This window comes from Zeugodacus cucurbitae, chromosome 6 (genome assembly GCF_028554725.1).
Source record: "Zeugodacus cucurbitae isolate PBARC_wt_2022May chromosome 6, idZeuCucr1.2, whole genome shotgun sequence".
NCBI classification, from domain to species: domain Eukaryota; kingdom Metazoa; phylum Arthropoda; class Insecta; order Diptera; family Tephritidae; genus Zeugodacus; species Zeugodacus cucurbitae.
The window spans coordinates 6494727-6522716 of record NC_071671.1 but is presented as its reverse complement, the minus strand read 5'-3'; the positions used below and the strand labels follow the sequence as shown (position 1 = coordinate 6522716).

The window sequence follows — 27990 nt, the reverse complement described above, 5'->3', positions numbered from 1 at the left end:
GCATAGGTCGAGTACTACCCCCCACACGAGCGACTGCATCAACCCACCGCGGCCGCTTGTAAACGCTGTTACCTACCCTATCGCCCAGTGGTGAACTGGGGCGGTGCTGCCGGTATACGCGGGCGACTAAACAACAATAAATACTATGCCTACACGATCAACAACAATAATAACCATAACAATAATGCTGATAATACCGACACCGATGCGAGCAGCATGCTGCTCACGAATGCTCTTCCTACATCAATCAATCGACCACCGATCGCTTACGCCTCCACCGCTAGCAACAATTACTACTTTAATAGCGGCGGTAATAACAACAAAAACAGTAAGCAGAAAAATCGCTACAACAACAATAAGAGCGCATATCGTGCGCGCGCACGCTCAATAGCCGGCGCATCAACGGCACTCGGTCGTTCACAGCATTGGGGCACACCACCGCGTATAACAGCATTGCACCGTCGCAGTTTTCGTCGACCCGTTACGGACTCCATGGAAAATGACGCTAACTGAATGTGAATGAAAAAAAAAAAATTAAGGAAAAAAAAGCAAAAAAAAATTACAACAAAAACTATAAATATATATGAGACAATAATTATGTTGAAGTGAGTATGTAAAAGAAAAATTGAAATTAAATATATATTAGCGCATGTAATAGCCAGTTTTGAAGCAGCAAATTTGAAAAAAAAATAATAAAAAAAATAAAATTAAAAAATATATACAAAAACAACTAACTAGTGAACTATATATACATATGAATGCGTAAATTGCATATTTTATTGTAGTTGTTAGGTTGAAATGACAATAATTGTGTATTTGAAAAAATGTTTCAAAGTCAAAAACAATATTTCAACAAAAAAATATTTAAAAAAAAATATTGAGAGAATAACTGAGACGACAATAAATGAGAGTGACAATAATTGACACACACACACACATACACAATGAAATGACAAACACAAACGCTCAAAACCAAACGGTAAACAGCTTGTACTATTTTGAAAACATATTTTTAAAATGTATAAAAGTTATATATGACAACGCTATAGCAAAGATGTTGAGTGAGGCGAATAGAGGAAGGAGAAAAAAGCAAATAACAAAAAACAGATTTTTTTTTTCAAAAAATTTATTTAAAATTTTTTTTTTCAAAAAAAATTATCAAAAAATGTTCTTCAAATAATATATCAAAACAAAACATTTTACCCAAAAAGAAGAAATTAAAAAAAAAATAATTTTTCACATCAATTTTATTTCTCAAGAGTGTACTTTGTAGTAAATTTGTGAAAAAAAAACTCAAAATGAAGTATACATTCCGGCGCATTTTCTCATTATGCGCTACAATCAAAGTGTATTTCATTTTGATAACGGTTTTGAGTGCGGTTGGTGTTTTGAAATAGAAATACCGTTAGTTGTAGGCTTGAAGAAGCACATGTTCTACTTATATGTCAGTATGTATATGTCAATAACTGGAATATGTGCTTTGTTATAGCATGCAGTCGATTTCATTTGTTATGTCGCTGAGGATATAACAGCATTTTGACTCAGGCAAAATATGGTCAAAATGGAAATCGCTGAGATGCTATGCGACGAGTGGATGAGAGTGAAGAGGAAGAGATGAAGGACGAGAAAGATAAAAAAGCATAAAATAAGAGGGATTTATGAATTAAAAAATATTTTGTACATTTTTTAAACAATAATAACGGTACATTTTTTATTAAAAATTATTTAAAAAAAAAATAAAATATTTTTCTTAAATATGGGCTGGAAAATATTTATGAAAATATTTTAAAAATAAAATTAAAATTATTTATTAAAAAATAATAAAAATTATTTATTAAAAAAAAAAATAATAAAAATTATTTATTTATTAAAAAAAATGTGTTTAAAAAATTTAAAAAAAAATGTTTTAAGAAATATTTTTTTACAAACTCAAATTCCACCTCATTGCTATAGTCTTGTCATATACAGCAAAAACTAATTATGAATTATATATCAATGAACGATTTCAAAAAAATAAAGCATGGCATATCAAAAAGGCAGTCTACAAATTATCTATCTACTCTTAATTCATGAAAAAAAATAAAAAAAATAATATTGAAAAAAATTTTGAAAAAATATGTACTTTCTTGAAAGTTAATAATACGATTTATTAAATTTTTTTTATAAATTTAAAAAAATACATTGCAATTCATAAACTTATGTCAACCTATACTACATATAACGGAACATATCCGCTGAATAATGAATGGACTAATAAGCATTTTTTGAAGAAAATAAATTTTTTAAATAATTGTTTTTATTTATTTTTTTTTTTAATTTTTAGTAGTAAAATATAAAATAAATAATAATAATTTTATTAATTTAATTAAAATTTTTTTTTTATTGTTTACTAATTAAAAATAATTAAAAAAATATTTTATTTCATTTAATTTTTTTTAATAAGTTTTTTGTATAATGTTATATAAATAATGCAGAAAACTTTTAATTTTTAAAATTATTGTTTTTTTATTATTTAAATATTTTTATTTCATAATAAATACAACAAAAAAAATATTTAAGTATTTAATTATAATTTTTTTTATTTTACTTATAATTTTTGTCTTTGAACTGGCCCCTAAAATCTTCTCAAAAATGTTTGTCATTTCATATTTAATTTTTTTTTATTTTTTTAGTATGTATTAGAAATTAATAAAAAAATTAAAAAAAAATTTATAAACAACACTTAACAAACATATTTACTGTATTTACACCATATCTGCTCAACTTATCTTTACTAACATATTGCATGTCCTCAGTATACTAACAACTATTAACTACAAAAACAAAAACAAAAATACTATGAATTTATTAAAATATCTACACTTATACATTTAAATAAAAATATACTCTTTATCATCTTAATGTTTTGAAACAACAAATACTTATACTAAAAAAATAAATATTTTTGCTTACATAAATGGCTGGAGCTAATAATGCAATGTGTGTGACAATAAATTAATAAAATGGAAAATATTAAAAATAAAATTTAAAAAATATATTTGAAATTTCGATATTGATAACTAATTTTTTTAATAAATAAAAATATTAAAATAAATGCTGTGTTTTATTATGGACTTAAGTAAAAAGATATTTAATTTTTTTCATATTTTTTAATAAAGAAATAATATATATTAAAAAAATTTCATTTTAGTTTTTTTTTTTCAATCAAAAATTAAAATAAAAAATTTTAAAGAAAAATTAAATAATAAAATAAATTTAAAAAAATATTTAAATACTTAATTTACAAAAAAATATTTAATAATTGAACTAATTTTTTTTATATTTAAATTTTTTCACTTAGGACCTTTTAATTTAAAAAAATATTAATTAATGAAGCAAAAATAGTGTCAGATATAAATAAATAAAAATAAAATCAAAATTAATTATTTCGAAACAAAATTATATAAATGCTTAGAGAACTTAAAAATATTTGATTTTTCACTTTTAAGTGAATATACAGTGAATTTGAGACATCAAGACAATACTGCGTAGAAGACAATAATAGCTGAGGTAACTATTTGAAGAGTACCAAAAGCAACAAGGTGACAATAAAAATTGAATGAAACTTGTATAATTATATACATACATATATAAAAAAATATATATAGACGAAGAAGAAGAAAAATTATGTAAAAAATGGAAGAACTTTTTTTCTGTTAATAAACAAAAACTATATTTTTATGAGAAGCAGAGCAGAGCAAGAAAATTTTATTTATGAATCTACAAGCAGCTTGCTGACTGTTATAATCGACAATAAATATGATGAACTTGTTCAAATTATCAACAATTTTATGAATAAAAAAATTTTAAGAAGCATGAAAGCGTTAAACAAAAATAAAAAAAAAAAACAAAAAAAAATATTTTGAAAAAAAAATAAATAAATACATAAAACAAAACAAAATTGAAAACAAAAATTGAATTTTGAAAAAATAAATATATAAAACACAAAAGGGTTCATAAAAATTTGCATGTACTGTTGAATTATATTATGTAGCAAATATACAAAGAAGTTGAAAGCAAATAAAAATACAAAAAAAATACAAAAAAAAATTTTAATTGAATTGAAAAAATTAGAAAAAAAAATAGAAAACTGTTCGATTTCAATGTTGTTCTATATAAATATTATACACGTATATACCTTACTACTAGACGTTTGAAAAAATATATATTTGAAAAAAAAAATAATTGTAAAAAAATTCAATTAAAAATTGTTAAGTGCTAAAGAAAAATGATAGACAATAAAGAAAAATATGCATATGTGTACGTATTTATTCGAAATCACAACAAACACAACACATACATACACACACCAACAACAATAATTAATTAAAACTGAGACATATGTGTAGCATGTAATTCAATAATGGTCGTAATACTATGTAAGGCTGATGTGGTCAATAATATATTTACAAAACAAAACAAAAAATAAATGCAGCAAAAACAAAAATAAATAATGAATTAAAAAAACTAAAGCAGCGAAAAAAATTAAAAAAATCATATACATATATATTAAAAAAAAACAATTTGAGTATGAAAAAAATATACTTGTTACATGTACATACCTCTATGTATACATACATACAAACTATTTACTGAATATATGCTTATAAATAAAAGATAATAATGTTTGATGTGCTTTTCTTGAACAAAAAAAAAATTAATTAAAATATATACAATATAAATGTATAAGAAACACTTACATATATTTACATTATATAATATTTGAAAAAAATACATATATATAACTATATACTAATATATACACATATAAATGTAAAGTGCACACATTTATATGCATGTAAACGTAATGAAATTCTCCCCTGAAACGCTTAAAAATGCTTTGATCGACAACAAAATCCGGCGATCATTCATTTTGAGCATTGAATTGACAGTTGATTATCAAAATGTATGAATATTATCGTAATATGTAATATCATCATGTAATAAAAACTAAAAACAAAACTATGTATAAATAAGTAAATAAAGGTACCCACTATATATATATAAATGGTTTGCTCCTACACTAAAAACTAAAAAAAAACAATTCTTGTTTTATTTCGTAAAAAAATGGTGAATGGTGAGTAGAAAAATATTTTTTTTTATAATATTAAATAAAATTAAAAACAAATTACTGTGATATTTAGACTATACTCAAGTCAGGTGGCAACGCTATATATAAAAATCTTTAACGGTATCGGAAACCTACTTCGTTTGATACAGTATTGCATATTTAATTTTATTAAACAAAAAGAATTTAAAAAGCTGGAATCACTTTTATTTTATTTTATTTTATTTCATTTTATTTCATTTTATTTTATTTCATTTTATTTCATTTCATTTCATTTCATTTCATTTCATTTCATTTCATTTCATTTCATTTCATTTCATTTCATTTCATTTCATTTCATTTCATTTCATTTCATTTCATTTCATTTCATTTCATTTCATTTCATTTCATTTCATTTCATTTCATTTCATTTCATTTCATTTCATTTCATTTCATTTCATTTCATTTCATTTCATTTCATTTCATTTCATTTCATTTCATTTCATTTCATTTCATTTCATTTCATTTCATTTCATTTCATTTCATTTCATTTCATTTCATTCCATTTCATTTTATTTTATTTTATTTTATTTTATTTTATCTATTATCTCCTCATAACTGATCATCCTTTCATCGCTTCAAATCAAATCAAATCACATAATTATAACAACAATTAGCAATAACAATTGAGAATTATGCGCATTCGCTGCTCTGTCACTCATTCGCTTCCCGCGAAGTCAATGCACTGTGGGCGAATTCGCACAGGCCACCAACACTGCAACGAAAGCGCTCAAATATTCGCGAAAAGCAGCCGAATTAAGCTCAGTTGCCTTTCGAAGGTTGGTGCGTGCGGTTCAATTAAATTTCGTTGTGCTAATTAGTGGCTCGCGTGTGCAGCCACTTTCTTTATTGTTGTTGCTTGTAAAGTGAAACGCGTGTGTTTCAATAGAAATATGTGTAATTGAAATGCAATAAAGTGCAGGTGGAAAAGTGCAAAAATGTTTGCAGAAATTGTAAGTGATGCGTGAAATGTCAAATTTTGCAAATCTAAAATGGTTGCCGAAGCGTTTGAGAGTCAGTGGTTCTGCTTCGCTTAAGTGCGGCTGGCTTTGCATTTGTTCGTTTTTAAACGTTCTGTGTTGTTGCTACGAAAATTGTGTGATCAGGATCGGTTCTTAAATAAAAGAAAAAAAGTAAACGATTTAAATAAGTGCGTATATTAATATCGAGTCTATATTGAAAAGATACGGTTAATTATTAAGTGTCTATATTAGAAATGTGTCTGTATTGACGATCTAAAAATAAAAGAATACAAGAAAAAATTTGCTGCGAAAAAGGTAAGTTCTATGAAAATAATTTTAATAAAATTTGAAAGAATTAATTAAGTAAAGGACTTAAATATTAAAAGAATCTCCTTGAAGAAACTATAAAAACATTAGTTTGTAACCCATACAAGCAGAACAACCGTAATGTAAAAGCCCTTGCCGCACCAACAGCCATTGCGGGACAATATAATATACATTTCCTTTCATTTGTAGAACGGAAGACACTGGAAAAGACACCTCATTTCAGTGCTATTCAAACTAGTTTTCTTCTGTAACGACACTAAAAATTGTTGCATACTTTTAGGTCCGAAATTCGATTTGGAATTTGATCTGTGTTAACTGGCGTTGCTGGACAGTTTGAATGCCACAGCTATTGTTTTTGATGCGACTTGAATCGGTTATTTGTGAATACAAGTAGCCGTTGCAGGAAGAAACTTCTGAGTATCTTTATAATAATGGTCATGGAGCTGAGTCTTTGTATGAGTAGGCTTCAAATTCCAAATATAATAGGTTAAAAATTTCCAAGGATGGACTGCTTGGTAAAAGTCATGTTCATATTTACGAATATTTTTCTGACAAGAAAAAGTCCCTTTTAGTGGTGTTTTAGATTTTTCCAATAGGTTTCTGTTGCCAAATAATAAAGGATACAGCTTGTCTTGATATCTATAATTAATTAGGTAAAGTAGACATGCTTGATTGAAGAAAGTATCGGAACTATTGCTTAGAATAAAACAGTACTATAACGCTTCTCCAGCATGTTATTTATAAAGTGTCGGTATCGGGGCTCTCGGATAATTTTCTCTTAAACAAGCAATTTCTATGGCCTTGAACAAGAATGATTGAAGTAGAGATTAGAATAATTTCGGCCCTTTTTATGGAATGCACTTGACAGATGACAGATGATTACATTAGTATATTTAAATTTGACCTGAAAATTATATTTTATTCAGTTTTCATACACATATTATAGATCTTGACGAAGTTACCTTGAGCTCTATTTACTTATGATAGGATAATGACGATTTTCGAAATTATAGTCTTCAACAGAGGATGATGGACGGATTGCCTTCGTTAGGACTACAAGAGACATAAGCGAAGAAATTGATTTAGTTTCCAATCAAAACCATCGGAAGTAGTATTGCAGAATATATTGTAGAAGGAGAATCAACTTTTGAAAAGGAAAATATCAATTGACTCAAAGTTTATTCTAGGTTATGTTTCGACAATGATTGTTTGATATAATATCTCCGCATTTCGTAACGGGTGGTCTTCTAAAAAGTTGTGTAGTTATATATTCAATATATATGAAATTGATTTGGATAAGAGTATAGTTTCCATTATATTTTGCCAATAAACCTTTTGTTTTTTACTACTGTCATTAGCACTTGAGCAGTCGCCAGATCCTACAGAGCTCTACACCCCGCCCAAATTTCACCTCTCATTAGTCTTAGTAATTCTAATTTGCCTTTGTCCCATCTGGATCCACAATGTAAGGTTAAAAAAATACCGAAAGCTGCCTAGAGAAGGACGTGGTGAAAACATCTCATCACTTTCATCTGGAATATCCCGCCTTTTCGAGATAAAGACACAGATTTCTCGGATCTCACTCTTTCGAACAACCACGCGAACTAGCGGGTATAGAAATCAAAAATATCTGCTTTGTAGTACGGTCAGGCCCCTTTATCGAACCTTAATGCGTAATCAAGGGAGTGATCTTGTCTTCACAAAGGATTGTCTTTCTTGATCTAAGTGTGTTTCCCTCTGGGGAACAGCCAAAACTATATTAAATTTAGAATTTCTATATAATGGAGCTGATTAAATGGGTGTCTATGATCATACATAAAACGGGAGTGTTTTTTAAGACATGCTTTTAACACATGGAATCCCAAATATTATTCTTAAAGTAATGTCTAATAAGGAGATTATTCTTGGAAGGATCTAAATGTGAGTTCCTTTATTTTACAGAAGCATTAATGTCTTGTTAACAAGAAGCAAATGTAGTAACAAATATTTATGACTTGATTATACTATTCCCCTTACCAAAATTAATTTATTTCAATATTATGCACCCAACGTTTTCAAAAAAAAAAAATTATTACGGCTTCTAAAAAATTTATTTTACAAACGCTTTTCCACTCACATGCTAGACATTAAAGCGCTTACAAAATTTATGAATGTAAAAATGCATGCAAAATGGTTCATAAAGTACAGAGTACTATGGGTAGAAATACTATATGTAAATATGCACGTGTGTGTGCATGGTCACATAAGTTTTTCAGACAATAAAAATATTGTAAGTACCTAAACGTCCTTGAATTATTGGAATTGCAAATGCACATTAAATATATTTATATGTTTATATATGTACATATATATATATATATATATATATATTTAGGAATACTTACATAATCAGAAAACGAACTGCCACATTTTATAGCATTTTGCAAAAAAAAAACACAACTTTACTACTTTATTAACTTTCTTACATTAAATGTATTTGTTGTATTATGTACTCATATAAATATATATATTTCTTTATTTTATATGCTTTTGTTGTTGCCTACAAATAAAATTTACTTAATAATTAACTTTTATGCTACAATGTTTATATGCAATTAACAGGCTCAGTTGGCGTATAATAAGGCATAGGCCAACACAGGGTCGCATCAGCAGCCTCCAATCAGACTCACGGCCTCATTGCCGCGCCATCATCACTTGTTTTGCGCCGGCCTTTGTATGCCACCAGCTTGGCCTTGGCCATATAAGTTACACTTGACTTAACTAATAAAATGTTAATTGAATTTTAATTACAGTTGATTTATAAATTAATGACATATGTAGTAATCAATAATGCAATTTTTTAGGCATAAACTTGCAAGTAGCTATTTGCACAGTTATGCACTTACATAATTATCTTTTTTTGTATGCAAATTCTCCTTAAGTAATGATTACAAATTAAATTAAAGTGTTGAATTGATTGTTTAACGAACATTATTTAAATACCACAGTGTTTAATAATAGTGTGTATACAAGTATGTGATGTTTATACTTATGGTAACCTACTTATGATAGCTACTGTACAATTATGATTTATTACGTTTTTTTTTAATTTTTATTTGCTATTTCAATGAGCAATAGCAAATGGGTTTTCATGTTTTTGAGACGGATGATAAATATTTTTTAATAGCAATAGTCATAATACTCTTATAGAAGGGTTCTGAAAATCCAAAGTTGAATTTTGTTATCCATAAAAATGGTCCATATATTATTTGATTTCACAGCGAATTCTAAGGTCTCGCTCTTCTATTGGCTACTTACTAACTCGCTCACATCGGGCGGTCATAACTCTCTCTATATCTTTCGCTCACCCCATCTCTCTCTCTCTTTCTCACTCAGAATATCTGGAGTTAACAAGATTGAAGAAGAAGAAGATTGATCTTCTCCTTAAACGAACTCACGAACTCTAATACATATAGTCAATGGATCTAAATACATACATACGGAGAGCAAGAGTCTCCACCCCGAAAAAAAAATCTGTTTGAAACACTGGAGGACCCTTTTTTCGGGCTTTTTTATTGGGATTTCTGGTGTCAAATAAATATACTGAGAGATAATCTTTGATCCCAAAAATCAAAAGTTAAGTACAACCGAGAGATTCATTTGGACCAAGGGGCTCGCTCGTAAGATCTGATGCTAGGGCTTCACAGCATTAATTTCACTGTTATATATCCGAGTTTGAAAGATAGGTTTGGAATCTACCAACCGAAAACCGCGTGCTCAATATTCGTAGATTCTATATAAGTGGTCAGAACAACTTTGAGACAGACCTCTGATTTCCACTAGGAAAATATTCCCTTGCCACATTACAAAACTTTTATTTGACCACTCGTCAATCTCAAACAAGCTACTACTACCTCTCACTAATAATTACACACCACAATTAATGTTTTACCAATACTTCGCTTGCGCCTGCGTGGGTAGTGGATGGTTATAAGCCGCCGCGGCGACTGCTGCTGCGCTGTTCAGTTGATTGTTATGCGCCGCTGCAGCAACGCCAGCCGCCGCATAATCATTGAGTGTATGTTGAGCGGCTGCCGCATGGGCATGATGAGCGGCGGCAGCATTGTAGTTGGCGGCCGCTGCTGCCGACTGATTGAGATGGTAAGCGGCTTGTGACCAATTCGTGGTGGAGTCCAGTTTCGTGTAGTTTTCGCCGGTGAGATGTGAGAGTGAAGGCGAAATTTTCGAAGCATTCTCCAGTGTCAGTTTAGAGAAGTCATCGATTGAGAGTTTGGAATAATCTGCAAAAAAAAAGTTACAAACAATTAATATACTGAAGAGTTGCACTCCCCACTGCCTTCTACACACCTTGATGATAGTAATTCTGGCTGCCGAAGTGTCCATGCTGAAAACTGCTTGCGAATCCATGTTGCGCCGATTGCGCCACCAAATCATAGCCGCCCATCTGTGTGTGGTGGTGTGGATGATGTGCAACTGCCGCAGCGGCAGCCGCTGCTGCATGCGCCGCGTGATTCTCATTCATGCCCGCGCTGGCGGTACTTGCTGCAGCGGGACTATAGCCCGCCATGGAACCGACTGCGGCTAGTGGACCAAAACCGAGTGGCGCTGTGGCCGCAGCACCGCCACCCACCCCGCCAGGTACACCAACGCCACCGCTGCCACCATTCATGGGTGAATGTCCGGTACCGGAGCCGCCGGAATGCTTGCGTAGACGCGCTCGCCGATTACTAAACCACACTTGTATGCGCGCCTCTGTGAGTCCCGTGGTCTGCGCGAGTTCCTCACGTGTATACACATCCGGATATTGTGTGCGTGTGAAGGCGCGCTCGAGTGCCTCCAACTGTTCGGCGGTGAAGGTGGTGCGCGAACGCCGTTGTTTACGTTTCAACGGTATGCCGGGCTCCGATTCGGTATCACTGATGTCTGAGTCGCGTCCTGAAATTATAGAAGGTGTGATGTTGTAATGTTTTGTTTCTGTTTATAGTTTTGTGTTTCGTAATCCTTTTTAAAGATCAAAGCTTATTGAGTTTTTTCTACTTAAGTATAATCTCTTCTGCAGTTTTCTATATACATTACTTCTAACCTTAAGCTGCGGAAACCCAAATATTGCTCGAGGAAATAATTGAGAGACCATAATTCTAAGGAAATCAACTCTTCCTTCGGAGAGAAGGCTCGGTTACACGTGTAAACGAAAGGATCTTTTGAAAACTGATCTCGTAGCTGTAATGGATGGATCTCTTATTTCTGGTGAATTAGTAATATAATATGGATTTAAGGGGATTGGAGAAAAAACCTGTTGGGAATCACGTTCTCATTGCAACTCCTATCGAAAGTAAGACATTATGCCCTCTTTCACAAGATTTGTTCATTCGAAGGACGACTTCCAAGTGGAGAGCTCTTCCTTCCTCCATTTTAGCTACCAAAAAACTATACGAAATGTTTTGCCAGTTTAATCTCGAATTCAGTGTCAGGTGGTACTCTTGTTTTTCCTGTTTGTATATATTTCTACAATTTGCCATCGCATTCCCATTCAATATCCCTTCCTGGGAAATAATCATATTCAATGCTCCCGCATCCAATCGCGGAGCCCGCCAGAGCGGAATTATTGAAATGTAACCCGAAATTATTCACGCCTCGTAAAAATTAATAGATTTTCACACTCCCCACACAAGAACAAGAACAAGAACAAGAACATATGCAGACAGTTCTTATGCAAGTAGCGGAATATTTTATGCTTAAGAAGTCTAATGAATGCATGTAAACCATTTTACTTGGTTAAATTGAATAGCGAGAAATCTAGTCCCAGCAATATGACCACCAAAGATTTTTGAATGCATGCAGATGGAGTCAAAGCGCAATGCGATTAGAGTAGGCACACACAATGATCTACAAAATAATAATCTAATAAGCAAAAGAAATTAACTCGCTTATGACTATATTTCATAAAAATAAATTATAATATATGGATCGCTGTATGTGTATGACCACCATGCCTTGAAAAGAACAAGAAGAAGAAGAAGAGAGAGTCATTTAAAAAAAACCTATAAGTATCTGCATATGCCACAAAAATCAAGCAACCGCAAAGCCACCAGCCAACCATAAGGAGATTTTCTCAGCGTCGCGGCTCGTCAGCTTCCCTGCGCAAATGAGCCGCATTGCTGCGGTGGCCACACTTCGGCTGGGTGTGCAGACAATTAATGCTTCATTGCATTTTAATTCAAACGTCAAAAAGCGTCGCAAATCTGTCAAAAGAACACGCCGCTGTTGTTGCTGTTGCAGCCGCCGCCAATTGTCTATCGCTTAACCTTAGACTTTTGAGGCATATCGTTCAACGCTACTTAAAGTGGTGCTTGTTAGTATTTTGTCCATAAGCAAAGTGGGAAATTATGCCGTGTAACTTACTGTGAGAGTTTTAGCTTTCATGGATTGCTTAAAGAGCTTCGCTACAACTATATTATGTTAAATGGTTTAGCCATTTGTACAGTCGAGCTTTAATTTTGTTTTGCCGAAAAATGGCACTATAATTTGCGATACTACTTTACGCAAACTTTCCCCAGAGTTTCTGCACTTTTACCTTTAAAAAAATAGTTCGATAGTTTACAATACTTTGCTGTGAAAGAGTATTAAAGATTCCATTTCATCAGTTTAGATCCTTCTTATGTTTAAGGTTTTCTACACCTGATTGGAGACGGAGTTGGTACTACCTTTCTGTCAAGATAGCCTAGATATCAAACTTAACTGGGGATACTCCAGATCATTCAAAAGTTGACTTAAGTTCCATCACAAATTTTTCTTTGTTCGCAAATAAAGTTAATACTTTCTAAGCTTAATTTGCAGAAAATAGAACAGTCGATCTGTCTTCCTTATCTTTTCATTTCAATTATGATACAAGAGCTAGGAATCCACTGACCAAGAGTTCCGGAGAGATGAGATGATGAGAGATTGTGGGTCACAGTTTCGTTCCTTAGTTACTGTTAAGAACTTTTACTGACTATATACAGATAAGTAAAGATGACCCTTTAATTTATTTTTAACTTTCTTCCTAGTTTGTGAAATCAAAGAACTATGTTTAACACATTAATTGGCTTTAAGGTCTCTCTGAACTGAACGGACTTCATAATCATCGAGTGATAAGGTCATCTTGAGATTCTGGTATTTATGTCTAAGTTTATCATTCCTGCCACTCATACCAAAATCTTTGTACTTGACAGGTCATTGAGGGCTCGTCAGCTATTTCAGAGACCCACGTTCCATGCTTTTGCTCGCTTTTACTTCATGATCACTGCTCATTTTCATATAGTCCTAACCAGGGGTTAGGTATCAGAGGGAGGGAGAGAAATTTATTATTATAAATTATTAAATTTACAAAAATATTATTTTCTCCTTAGCTCAGTGGATCACTCTGTACCTCTAGTCCTCGTTCAATCCACTTAAGTGTAAATAAAAAGTTTGTTCTGAGTCTCAGATATCTCCAGTAAAATATGCTCCACATTGCTTTAGACCTCACTTATGTCATATCCTACTCAATTTGCTTCATTCCATCTCACAATTTTTCTCAGTGTATATACCACCTTCGCATTTAATATCTATCTACATATCTACAACTTAACATTTTTATGTTATGAATTCATTGTGACAGTTTCATTACACTTCAAATCAGCATAACATAAATGACAATCTGTGCACAGTAGTTGACAGCTGTTACAACGGTTTTCATTACATAATAACGACAAATGTCAAAGAGCTGTCACATGTCAAATATGCAAATAGCGAAACTGAGCAGAAGAAAAGGGAAAAAAGCAAACAAACTAATGTTAAATATGCACTAAACCAAATGCCAAATTTAATTGAGTATCCACTTACAGCTACACTACAACAAAAATCTCACACGCGAACCGGGTCCATAAATAAACAAGGTGCTATACATATGGATGTATGTCTATATGTATATTTGAAGAAACTATTTAGTTGCTCGGCAAACACGATCGCATAGTTGTCGTCCGTCCACTTGTCTGCTTTTATGACAATATGACATAGTCACAGCATATCAGCATAACAAGCGACGGGCGAGCCAACGAGTAACTGGTTGGTTGACGCTCAAAAGTGCCGCGCTCAAATCGCGCATGAAGCGTGCGGGTGTTCCCATGTGTTGGTTCTTACCACCGATACGCCACAGCAATGTGTGTTCTATTTGAATTAGCGGAGATTTGTGGGCGTGGTTGTCAATGTCGGTTATGCGCCGAAGATCATGGCAAATTATTTAGAGAGCTCATTACAAAATAGTGTCATAAAAACCCACACACACATGGCTTACTCGCTTTAAGTTAATGCATACTTATATAAGAGGGTCTGCAACTCCTTCACATTTTCCATATTATTAGTAGATAAAAGTGAAAAGGCCGACGGTAAACTAGGCAGTTTGGGAAATTATTCAACAAGATCGCAAGCTCATTTTTCAACCACTAAAGTGCCAGCCGGTCTTCGCCAAAGAAATTATGTATGAATTAGAAGTGGTGGTCATGGTGCATCGTAAATGCAGTTAAATAGCGTGTATTTTCGTGGTTTTGCCATTTGTGCAATTCGTCATGGTTGCAACGGCGGCTTTTGACACTTCCAGTCACACAATTCTAACAACTGCAGACACACAAGCAAATGTATGAACTTGTGAAACGCCGCCGGTATACGAGCAGTTGTCTAAGTCCATAGGTATGTGGCGTATACATACAGTTTATCATTCATATGCCGTTGCGCGTGTCCTTACCTCGACTGTGTGGTCTTTAGCATCGCACGTTCATTAATGATTTCACTTGCGTAATCCTTCTATTGTCACCAAATGTCCTGCAGACTTATGTGTCAAGTATTGTTCGTGATTCCTTTGATTATGCCGGATATTATGTGTGAATTTCGAATTTATACACTTGCCGCTTAATATAAAAAAGGCTACCGCTTCCGCTTTTTAATGACTACTATCCTTGCGAGGAAATATTGATTTCGTATATAATAAAATGTCGGTACCTTGAAAGGGATATTAGCAGAGAGTTCTCGGTACGCACGCTTCTAAAAACCTTACGACTTCTAATTAAATGATGCACCGCTGAAGATACCTCAGCGTACTCGATGCTATTCGATGTTATTCGAACAAAATATTCCTTCAAGTGAGGAATTTCGTATATCTTAAAGCATAGTCGTCTTAAATATTCCCAGAACCAGCTTGTTCTTCTTTAACCTCTAGGTTAGCTAGTAAGATCCTTCACTCGATTTCAAAGAAGATATTGTTCGTGGTTCATGGTTCGATACTTAGATTAGATTAGATTACTCCGGCTGACAATGAATAGTTTTTGCTCTGACCTTAATTTGTCTGTTGGTCCGTACCACTAGGATTGACAATACCTTCCTGTTCCAGATACCTAATTGGGAGCAAATAACATTTAATTCAACTTCCTAAATTGTAGGAGACGCTATGGTTTTATATAAAGTCTCGGAAGTGTTGGATTGAAGGGAATAGAAAATGAGGTCTGATGCCTCCTGGAACATTGAACAATTTCAAATGAAGATCGGAATCTTCATCAATGAAAATTTACTCTTCTTATCGTTGGTCTTCCGGTTTGTCAGCATAAGCTCCGCTTCTTTTAAGTCCGAGTCGGTTCCGACGACTTTGATGTCGCTGAGTGAGATTTCTGGGCTTTCTTTGATGGATGGTTGGATGAATAACAGGGTGTCTATTAAAAAAAGCTTTATTGGTGGTATCCTGTACAAAATGGAGCATTATGGTCTGTTATATTTTTGCGCTAATAAGAAAAGTCAAAAATACTGAAATGTTGTCCATTAGAATGAAACGAACCTATGGAAGGACTTCATAAAGGATGTACAGTTGAGGTGTTCCTTATCATATAATGATAAATTATTTAGAGAGACTAGAGATGGTTGGAAAATTGCAAGAACTAGTTGATCAAGCGACTGCTGATCCCAGAAAAAAAAGAAGAGGGAAGACCGGGCGATCTCACAACGATTTTGACTTAAATCAACGGATCCGTCGATACATAAGTAGATTAGTCGAATATGTTTCCTTAAATAAGTTTTTCTACGTTTTTCTGTAAAATATATTTACATAATCTTAGGTACTCCCCAAACTATACGGGTCATCCAGTTAATAGTATGACTGATATTTACATTTTAATCTGTGCTGCATTAACAAGTTTCGCCCACAAAAATATTTCAAATCTAACCAATTTTCCCATCAACTAAATTCCACAGCATATTAATTACTGTCAATTTGACTTAATTACATAAGATTTTCCAAACGAAAAAAAGTCAAATTTAAATAACAAAAATCTATTTAACACAGCGAGGTACTTGATCACAACAAAATTCCCCAAGAGACACCTACAATACGCCACACATACGAAGGTTTAAGTGCAGTTGAGCGCTCAACAAGAAAAACTAATTTTTTCCCAACGGACTAAACAAACCGAACTAATATTTGAGACTACAACAACAAACTAAAGTGTGATAATACATTAATAAAGAATATTTTGTAACTCATCATCGCACGACCACAGAGTGTGTTGGCGGCGTTGGCTATATGAAAAAAAAGTAAAACAAGATGAAAACCACCGCACACAGGACACCCCGTCGCGTATTAAAGATGCCGCTACGGAGCGGTACGATTGAAGTGCGGTCTTTGCTTTTGTTTGGTTGACACTTTTTTTCGGGCATGAACGAATTTGCTGTCAATGCCGGTGTCGAACGGCAGCAAACAACAGTGTACAACTCATCTTCGGACTCGGTTGAATGCTCCAAATTCACACACGAAGACACTGCGGCGATCTGGCGATTTGTGTCTGCCATACACCACTTTTGTGCTGTCTTTAAGAGGCCTGGGCGTTGTGGGATGCGCCTACAAGGTTTCGAGCGCATAGGCAAGGGCTTATGAGCACGACCACCGAATGACATATGAGCCTGTCGTGACGGTGGCAGAAAATAAAAGATGAAGCGGAGAAAGGCATAAAGGGCTAATTGTGCAGCAAAGAGCAGATCGGACCGCACACAGGTCGCTCAATACGTGGGAGAAGCAAGTGCAATTCCTTAAGAGAGAGAGGTGATGCGTGAGAGTCGAGGCAGTAAGCCAATTTGCGCAATCATGTTGGTCACTCAGTGGTCATTTGTCTTGTGACAGGATGGCGGCGCATGAGCAAGCAGAAGTGAAAACCTGAGAACAACGACAGGTTGGCAAGGTTGTAATGAGTGTGTGTGAGAGAGAGAGAGCGAGAGCGCGAATGAGAGAGTGTACGTACACGTATAAAGATTAATGAATCGCTTCGACATTTATGCATTTGTGTGAATCATTAGGAGGAGGTGTGAAATAATTTACACACGCTTAATGAGCGAACAAAAGGATCAGGCATACCACACAGGCGATGCCAAAACGTTGTGCGCAAAAACAAAAACCAAAGCAATGCGTTACGGGCGTCAGCCGGTCTTTGAAGTGAAGAGAAGAAGTGCAATTTCCTTGTTTTGCTAATGCCGCTCAACTGCATGCAACCTGAGCAGTCTCTAAGGACAATAGAACATTTGAACCTTTGAAACTGTGTACCGGTGAACCTGTTTGCATGCGCGCCGCTCATCTCAAGGATAATGCTAAACAAAAACAATTCTTGCGTCATTTTTGAGTTTCGCACAAGCGGCAGTTCGCCAAACAAAGAGAGTGGGAATCAAAATAGTAGTCAAAGTTATGTATTGAGAGTACCGTCGGCACACAGTCTGACCGCTTTTGATCTACGTCCAAACAATGCAAGAAAGTCATCCGACTTTTTATGTAACAATAGCTGCCATACTGTCTGCGCCGTTGCTTGTTTTGTAAATACTCCTATCGCTAGCGTCTTCCCTTGTCTATTTATTTATTTATTTTTATTTTTTGTGGTCTGTAGTTCTTTTTTACAACCGATTTCGATGTTTTTTTCGCTTTACCTTGTAATTATTAATTGGCTCAAGTGATTTTTGACTTCTTGTCGGCGGCGAAATCGCTTTGGTCTCTTTGATTGTGCGGTTAAAGCGCCTACACCTCTTTCATAGCGACTGCCGTGTTGCGAGTTTCAGCCAGATGGTTTACAAATTACTGCAATATTTATCAGGATTTAGACACTTTGTCTATTGTGTGGCAGAGGGCGTGGTAATGTTATTATTTTTAAGCGGGAGTTTTGTTGGATTTTTTGGGTCTAAAAAATATTGGTTTGATACAATCTCGAAAGTTTTTAAATTGAAATCGGTGTTTTTGAGTTATGTTAGAGGACGCTGAAGTAAACATAATAGTGATTGTGGATACCACAAAAATTTAGTAGCAGCCATTTATTAAAGGATTCAAATTATGATTTCGAGGAACTGACATAGTTCTGGAAAACTATAATACAAATTAGAATCCATTAATCTCTGAGGCTCTGAGCTTGAAGTAATCTAAATTATAAGTCGAAACAATTCTCTTTGGAAATTTCAATTCTTTCAGACCTCAGTCAACGGAGGTATCATTGAGGTCCGATGGCTTTTCTCTACGTTAAACAGTAGGAACAAGCCTCTTTTTCTGTAATGTATTCGGATTCTGATAGACGTTCTAATCAACCCATAGATCAGAGGAATTCTGAATATTTTCCGCATTAAGGATTTATGATAGGTCAGGTTGAGTCAAGGGACAGATCTAAATTACTCACCTAGACAGCTCAGAACTGTTCTCTGTGTCACCCTTACAGATCAAAATACCCTCACGATTCGACAAAGCTCTTGAACTCTATAAAGAAGGTGTTCCTACTGATATATTTTAACTTCAATCTTCACTGTGTTACCACCACATAGAAGAGCTATAAGTGGAGCCGAAAGTTTGGACGATGTGGCCTGAGGCATTACCAGCTTTACTGACGAAATCCTAAATGAGTCTATCAAAAGAACTTTGTGATCCTTAAAAGTGAAAGACTCCCAAATGTCCAATGGTCCTTCTAAGCTAGGGTGCTTCAGATTTCTTACTTATTATACTTATTTCTTACTGATCTAACGGTAGATTTTTAAATTTTTCTTCCGAACAATTAATTTGATTCTAAAAATAATTTTTAAAATTTCTTTAAATAATTAATTCAACCAAATTATGGATTCAAAAATACAACGGAAGTGAAAAATCCAATTAAAAAGGAAATTCTAATCCGTAAAAATTTAACGGCACTGTGATTTAAGAACTTTCAAATCACCTGTTCTCATTTCCCAACAAACTTAATAAACCTGTAAGGCAACAGTATAAGTAAATGGAGTAATTAAGTAATCATTCACAAGTAATTGCTACATCCGAGAGCGTTTAAGCCATAGGAAGTATGATTTTACGCCATTTAGGAAAACCTGCTTACATAACAAAACAAAAATATGATTCTAAATTTTCCGAAAACAGTTAACGCCACACGATACATCCGTTCGTACAGTACAGTATAATTAGCCGACATTACCTATAACCTGTAGCTTTTGCCATTTACAACAACCACCGGTTAAACGATTTTAGGCGATAATTAGCTATTTACAATGAAATAATTAACTATACGTATAATTACATATAAATACGTTGTAATTGGCACATCAATTCGTAGCAAATCATAGTTCACACGCTCGGCTTGCGCAGAGATGATTTCAACTGCTCGTATTTTTTTTTTTTTTTTTTTTTGAGAAAAAGCACCAATTATACAAGCCGTTAGTTACAAAATAGCCAATCTGTTTTGTATTGACGAGTAACGTAGAGTGCTTTAGTTACGCAGTGTTGTATTTCTAATCCGCACCGCACACACTCTCACTCTCAGCTATTTACTATTTTACGGTTTTTCGGCGATTTCGTAATGTTGCGCTTAATTGGACAGTTATAAAGTGAGCTTTGCGCTGAGTTAAGTGTAATTTTCCGGCTCGGTATATGAACTTTGGTGCGCCACGGGTCACACGCTTACCAAATCGGCGCAGAAAAATTGATTGCCTTTTTTGTTGTTGCTACTCAATTTGTTATTTTATTTCTATTTTTATTTTTATTTACTATAAAAAGCTCACCAAAGCTCGTCTATTTTAGAAAACAATTTATCAAAAACTCACATGGCGGCCTGTTGTGCCACTCAGAGGTGTGAAAAGATGCCGCCGTAGGGACAGAACAACAGAGAGCAAGCACATATGGACGGTGATACCACAGCGTGACGCACATAAGTGGCGAAAAAATATACAAAATATTGAAGAATAAAATAGAAAATGCTAATAAAATAAAATAGCAGATAATATCATTGTGCGTATATACAGGGTGGTTCATATGCCGGGTTCTTTTTAAATCAAAAATATAAACAATTTAAGGTCTTTTACAAAGAGAGCATATTGGAAAGATAATTGGTGGTTTATTTTATTTAGTGGCAGGTCTTCTTCAAAGGCCTCTGTTTCTATAGTTCGTCGGTTTCTGGTTCTATGGTATGATTGGTTCTTATGTTGAATCTGGTCGGAATCTCTCTGGGTTTAATCGCATAATGTTGGAAATTCCAAAGAATCTAATTGTAGATATAGTTGAAGCAGTCTTACAAGGTCTTTGCATCGGCTTTCAGTCTTCTTCCAAGGCCCCTGGTTTTATAGTTTCTATGATCCGTCGATTTCTAGTTATATAGTATGATTGGTTCTCATGTTGAATTTGGTTTTATAGTTTCTATGATCCGTAGATTTCTGGTTATATAGTATGATTGGTTCTCATGTTGAATTTGGTCTGAATCTCTCAGGGTTTGTTCGCATGTAACATTGCAACTCCAGAATAAACTAACTGAAACAGTCTACCAAGGTCTTTTTGTCGGTTCTTGGCCCTGTTTCATTATTGGGTTCTTGATGTTAGTCTTAAGGCTCTGATTCTCTCAAGAAATGCTCGCTTAATACTAGAACCCCACAAAAATACAATTGCTGATGTTGTTGAAGCTGTCTTGCACCTGTCTTATATTTTTCTTATGGATCTAAATCTCTTGGAAACTGTACACTTCATATTGAAACACTACAAAAGACTAATTTTCGCTGTAAGATGGTCAATTGAAGCGTGGTTTACTGTACAGTTAAAGAACTTCAAGAGAAAATTCTAGATTCTGGTACTGGTTGAGGGGCTATACTGTAATCCTGCTAATATTAAAGTTCATACTTTAAATTTTTGTTCGAAAGATTATTGATAAAGAACACTCTCTAAGCTTGCGAAGCCAATGCAATTTGCCTTATCGACGATTTAATGAAAACATATTCCTATTATTATAGTCAAGGAAATAATGTAGGTTATATATAACTTCACCTATGGACTAGAGAGGTCTTTCTGACCCGCGGTGGTCCTTTCAGCTGCTGTGAAGGCTCACCTCGCGCAATCACAGATGTGCTTACTGGTCAGTGTCCAATATGCACCCATGCGATGAGATTAGGGAACAATCCAGACGCTAGTTGCCAAAGATATTTGGAGGAAGGCAAAGAGGAATCATCCAATCACTTCCTCCTTAATTGTCCAACATTCGCAAGACTAAGGTTAAATCACCTTCGAAGAACCCAGCGAAGTGACTGGAATCGACATTAGCCGTCTTAAGGACTGTGTAATACAGTTCAAGCGCTTTGTCGAATTATAAGAGTCTTGTCGATCCGGTAGCAGTATTTGTGCCTCACGAAGGTTAGTCGAAGCTGTCTAAATGAGACTTTCTGCAGCTGCGAAGATCTACTACTTGACCTAACCTCACCATCTATGAACCACCCCATATGAATTCAGTCTCTGAAATTCCCCACAGTAGCCGCATATTATTGGCAGTGTAATCAGCTACTGCCACTGTCATTAGGGGAGTCAATTTAAACCGCATGACCCTGCGGTCTGATAGTCAGTCAGCGTTATGCAATCACATAGCTGAGCTACACATCACAACAACAATAACAATAGCTACAAAAATAGCTTTGAAATTCCTCAACATTACACATTATTAATGTTTGCGGTAATAACAAATTAATATATTGTTTAACATTTAAGAAAACTAATTGAATTTCTGCTTTGTTATTGTTTTACCACATAAAATGCGGAATTAGTTGGACGCTTTTGGTGGATTGCTCATTTGTGCGGCTTGGACCGCGGCGACTTGCTAGGGATATTAGCTATCAGCCGCGCTGGTGAACCACACACACATTTACTCACGTCGCTCTTTTAATTAAGAGTTATTGTTGCGTATTGTTTGAGCGTTTACTGAGATTAATCGCTGCACGGCCACCGTTCGCTGGTTGGTTAAGTGCCGCTGGCTCAACGGTTCACCGGCTGTCTAACCAACTAGACTGCTTGGTTGGTTGCCCGCTTGATAGGTGTTGAAAATGGGTAGTAAAAGTTTTGATATGGTATTTTAAATGCATTATTTATCAAATGACTATTTAAGCGTTGCTTTAGTGAAATATTTAGGAAGACAAATGGCCTGCAGGCAGCCACATTGTGGAGAGACAGAGGCTAAAGTAAGTGGGTAGCTATTGAAGCGGCAATCATTAGCGTATTTAAATAACTTTAGGCATTGATTGGCAACATTATTATTATTTCTAATACTACTACAACTATAATAACAACTCAACAACTAGTGGCACTAGCCACTATAACTCGTATACTCTTAGTGACTCTAATCGTGCCTTTTACTTTGCGGTGTAGAAGCCTTTTAATATACCCTCATTTAACTCTTACCTATTTACTATCGTTTAATTTTAATTAATTGCCTGCGATTTGTCATATTTATTAAAATTTAATAAATATATTTTGGTATTTTGGGAATTTCATGATGGGTTGTTGAGAGAAAAGGGTTGCGTAATGCTAACTAGGAGATCATAAAACTACAGTGATATTTTTATTTATTAGAGATTTAATTTTATAAAAGCTTTTAAGGTTGCTTAGCGTCTTTTTCTCTACAGATCTTTAGATCTCTATATCATTGATTTATTCAAAGGGTGTTCGAAGTCTTATTCCACCGATCCAATTAGCCAATTCGGTGGCATTATACTGTTGTGAGACCAACTTTATTTTTAGGGGTTACAATTATAGAAACCAACAGTCGGAAGCGTCGACCATTCTGTTAATGTCTGACCTGTTCTGCATAGTTAATCATACACAATTGGGATTCATGACACCACGAGATCCATAATTAATACAGCGGTTGTGTTTTCAAGAATATATATCTTTAGTCAGACGGAATAAATTAGACGCAATAAATCTCAAGTTTTTTGGTTATCGATGGTTTTTAAGGCCGACACAATCCATACTAGTAGAACCTTTAGATTGTATAGAATAGTTTTTATACCCGTTTCAATATACCCGTGATCCGTCATTGGATTCTTGCAAGCACTCCAAATCCCTAGAAATTTCGCTTCCTATTTATAAGATCACGTAAAGCTTTCAAAGTACCAGAAACCAATGGAATTCCTTTGAAACAGGTGAAAATTTATAGAACCCATAAATTTATGAAATCGTAAAGCTTCCAAAGTCGACTCCGAGCAGATTCGTTTGAGGTTACATTGAACTAGAACCATCTGTATCACGGTTTGATAGTTGAGCAAAATTATAGAAGCTTAATTTCTCAGAGAGGGAACACTTCAATCTATAGAATACATCAGAACTCCGAAACTCCAAGTTAAGCGTTTGAAAAGGCTATATAATGAGTAGTCATAGAACTCAGGAAATGATGTCGATGCAGTCACTATACCATGAAACTATAGTATAAGAAGAAACGTTAAGAAAGAAGAACATATATTCATCAAATTAAATGCCTTTTAAGTTTCCCTAAACTGTTGAAATATCAGTAAAAATATGGATATAGAATAGAGGAAATAATTTCTTTCTTCTTTATCGATGACAAAAAAATTTGATATTCGGGAAAAATGTTCAGGTTAGATGTTGTTCCATAAGAATTGGATCAGTTGCATAGTCTAATGCGAAAGAATAGATCGTGTGGGGTCACCAACTGCTACAATTTATGCTATGATATAATGGATATAGGGTTGTTTAAGAATTCGATTTTCGATTTCTGGAGCTTCATTCACAACTTTTCTTTAATTAATAATTTAAATTTCTAAATTGAAATTTTTCGTTTACATATTAAGTTAAGTTAGGTTAGTTTTGTGAGGGGTGCCAAGTTTAGTTAACTTCATTATCTCCAGTGAAGCCACTTAGCATGAGTGAAAGAGTAATAGGTTGGGATAATATTATATTTATTATAAAAAAATTTAATTTAAAAATACAAATTATTCTAATTTTTCCACCTTATTAAATAACCCAATACTTATCCCACCTCAAAATAACATATGCTTAACATAGCTCCTGTAACAAGAAACATTTATCCTCTCCTCAAATTCAACAAATATCATTTGACAACCGAAATTTTGATTGCTCACATTAAATACCAATGAAATTTATAATTAAATTCCAGGTTATACGCAATAATAATAAAATGCGTGTGTGTGTGTTGAAGTGCGTCGAGTAAATCACAGAAACATGAAACAAGAAATAAATGCCAAAACACAACAAAAACAACAAAAAACAAGCCACAAAAATATTAAGCGAACCAGTTTAAATTACACTCCTTTTGTGTAGCACTTAAACACACATTCCTGACCACAAATAGACAGCGAACATACCTTATAATATGCTGTATGTAGACTTGTGTGCGCGACTGTATGCTTGTGCTGCTGACGCTGAGATTACGTTGATTGATGACAATTGGAGTTGCCCCCACATTGCTGTGATTATTATTATTTTTTTTTTTTTTTGATTTTGATTTTGTTTGACGCGTTTTTATTAGAAAATTAAAAGTTTGAAACAACAAATATACAGTGGACATGCATACATACATACATATATGTTTGTATGTTTGTATGTATTTGCTCCCAAAAAACTCTACTGAAATTGAAATTGAAAGAGGTAATTGATCTTGCTGGCTACTGACAGTACATTAAGAAACACGTGAAAAATAAAAAAACAACAGCAACAACAAAAAATGTTGAGGCATGTTAAGCTGTCAGTCAATTTCTCGGCTTTTGATTCTTACATATTATGCGTTGTGTTGTTGTTGTTGTCAAGTAATACGTATTTTATTTGAGTCTTACTTGTTTTTTTGGTGTTTTTAATTTCTTGTAAGTTTTCTAATTTTGCCTTTTTTGTTGTATTTACAGCGCATAGTCTGCCTTAAAGGTAAGCTACTAAGCTATGGTGTATATGGTGCGTGTGAGAGCGCAACAAAGCTTTGCTGGTAAGCCAGACAGCTTGGCGTGGCAAGCTGTGGTTTGTAAAATGAGTAAAAATGCGAAAAAAATTAAATATAGGAAATATGTTTTGAATATTCTAAGGAGGTAAGTGATGCTATTTGTGATATACTATATTATAACTTTTTATTAAAATTTTCAATCGAAATTTTGAAATTTTGTACGCTCTGAGAGAGAGGTTATTAATTTAAAGCAGATTGAAATGATAAGATGAGTATAGATGATGCGACGTTCCATTGATGTACCAAAACTTAGCGAAGAAAATATCGCAAAGGTTATCAAAAAATTATCAATTAAGGTCCTAAATATCTCACAACAAATCTCCAAAAATCAAGAGAGTGTATTTGTCACGGCCAATCTGTTCGAATTTAGTATAGTTTTTGGATTAGGTAAAGTTAGTTGAAATTATTTAGTGCAGTTAGTTTCGTATCTTAGGAAACATAAATGAGGTCTCAGTAGATCTATTGTTTTGACAATTGTTTTTGTTTTATTATTTGTTTTTTTTTTTTTTAAGTAGTCCTTGTTTAGACCAACATTTCTCACAAAAAAAAAAAAAAAAATTATATACCAACGAGTTCTAAGTAAGTTTATCAGAGATCTTAATTTTGTCAAATCAGCGATAATGATAAAGGTTATCTTTGACTAAAGACTGTTTGAATAAAGTCTAATGTTCTTCAGTTACGTTATAGACTTCCTTTTATCATTATAGCTCACTATAATCTATTGTTGGATATTATTCAATGTTCCATGATTTCTAAACATTCTTAGAGAACATGTTTAACTTATTTTCCAAAGAATTTGCCAGTCTACTTTATTGTAAGGACTTGTTTAGATATTAGTTTCCACTGAGACGTTTTCAAAGTGTCTGCTAAGTTTCTAAAGCATTTATTCCTCCCAAGCTCAAGCTGTGGGCACTGGGAACTTTCCGAGATAAAATTTTTTCTTAGTAATTTCAATAAAAGTCGGTTCTACTCGGTTGAGACAAACAAAAAAAATATATTTTGTACAAGATTTATATATTCTGAGTTATTCAGAGTTAATCGGGAGTTCTATGAACGTATGAGGTGAGTTTCTGACTATCATACAGCATATCAATTGGATTGATATTGAATAACGAATACTTAATCATCAAAATTTACAATTTATTGAAGCAAAATTTCTCAAAAATAGTTTTTGAAGTTATATGTACTTCTTAACGACTTCGGAGAAGGTTGCGATAATTGTTTAACGCTTCAGTGGAAATGGAATGAGAGTAAAGCAGAGAACTTAAAGCACTTGCCATGCTTATGCAATTTTTTTTTTGTTATTCTTGTTTTTGTTGAACAATGTTTAAATTTTTGGTTGGTGACATATTCGCATGTGTACGCACATTTATGAATGTATGCTTGCGCATTATTTTTCTTTCGTTTCTGTTTCATTTCTGCCAATTCTCAACTAGTTTGTGTGACTTTTGGTTGAAATACTCTGCGATGAGGAGATACATCGTTTTATCTGACAGCGTGAGGTTTATGAACTTCATTTCTAATTTTGTCTTGTGGCTTATTAGAGATGATGATTCTTCGGTTACAAAGGATAAAAACGACTTCTGAGTGGTGATTTTAATGAATAAATTCCAAGGTTTTATACAAATAGTTATATATAATCATTTGATAATAATTGATGCGGTATTCGGGAGAAATATAGATAAAATATATGTTTCATATCGTATTTTAGTTATCATAATCCAATTGTAAATATTATAGATATCAATCCGTCAGAACCCAGAAATGATAATTGATTTGAACTTTGCTTTATAAAATGTGAATTTAAGAAAGTGTTGGTCACTCCACCATATTTTTATCCTTTCCCTCTCGCTAGTTTTCTTTCATACAAAATGATATGCATTTCTTGGAATATCACTAAGAAGTATATAACTTCTTCCGCCGTAGGGACTCCATGCACATTTTTTTTTTGTTGTCAGTCACTAGTTAAGATTTTCTAAAAAAAAATTATTTAAAATATATCATATTAAAACTAATGTGAACCACCCTGTATACTCGATTGTATATATTTAATACTATTTTTGCTAATAAAGCTCCCAAAATTAGTGGCGCTACATCGTTATATTAGAAATAATAGTGTTCCAAATGTTCATAAAATGTATGCACAACATAATAATATAATAGGCTACCAAAAAACAACTGACAATAACAACAAAAAATAAGAGAAAAACATAAAATATCAAAACTATTAAAACTAAAAAATAAATGAAAACTAAATTTTATTCTCAAAAGTCTTTTT

General features: G+C 33.5%; 3 protein-coding genes across 8 annotated transcripts in view; 1 reads left to right on the top strand and 2 right to left on the bottom strand.

The window, feature by feature from the left end:
• The window catches only part of LOC105210267 (neuropeptide-like 1), a 57874-nt gene extending 52791 nt beyond the window's left edge, over window positions 1-5083 (top strand). For 2 of the 5 annotated variants that reach the window (XM_011181088.3, XM_029039108.2), the window contains exon 5: window positions 7-147. Coding sequence is in view for 2 of the 5 variants with exons in the window: in XM_011181087.2 (XP_011179389.2) it covers window positions 7-513 (507 nt within the window). In the remaining 3 variants the exon portion in view is untranslated. Of the gene's footprint in view, window positions 1-6 lie in introns of all 5 variants that reach the window. The other 3 variants (XR_003752161.2, XM_011181087.2, XM_029039109.2) reach the window with 3 other exon arrangements.
• LOC128922828 (uncharacterized) overlaps window positions 1-27990 on the bottom strand; it is a 334204-nt gene that overhangs the window by 51178 nt on the left and 255036 nt on the right. The gene's annotated exons all lie outside the window — the stretch shown is intronic.
• The window catches only part of LOC105210366 (protein gooseberry-neuro), a 46808-nt gene continuing 27741 nt past the window's right edge, over window positions 8924-27990 (bottom strand). For both annotated transcript variants that reach the window (XM_054234852.1, XM_054234851.1), the window contains exons 4-5: window positions 10783-11370; window positions 8924-10715 (exon numbers count right to left, since the gene is read on the bottom strand). In XM_054234852.1, the coding sequence (XP_054090827.1) occupies window positions 10363-10715; window positions 10783-11370 (941 nt within the window). In that variant the 3' untranslated portion in view covers window positions 8924-10362. The remainder of the gene's footprint in view (window positions 10716-10782; window positions 11371-27990) is intronic.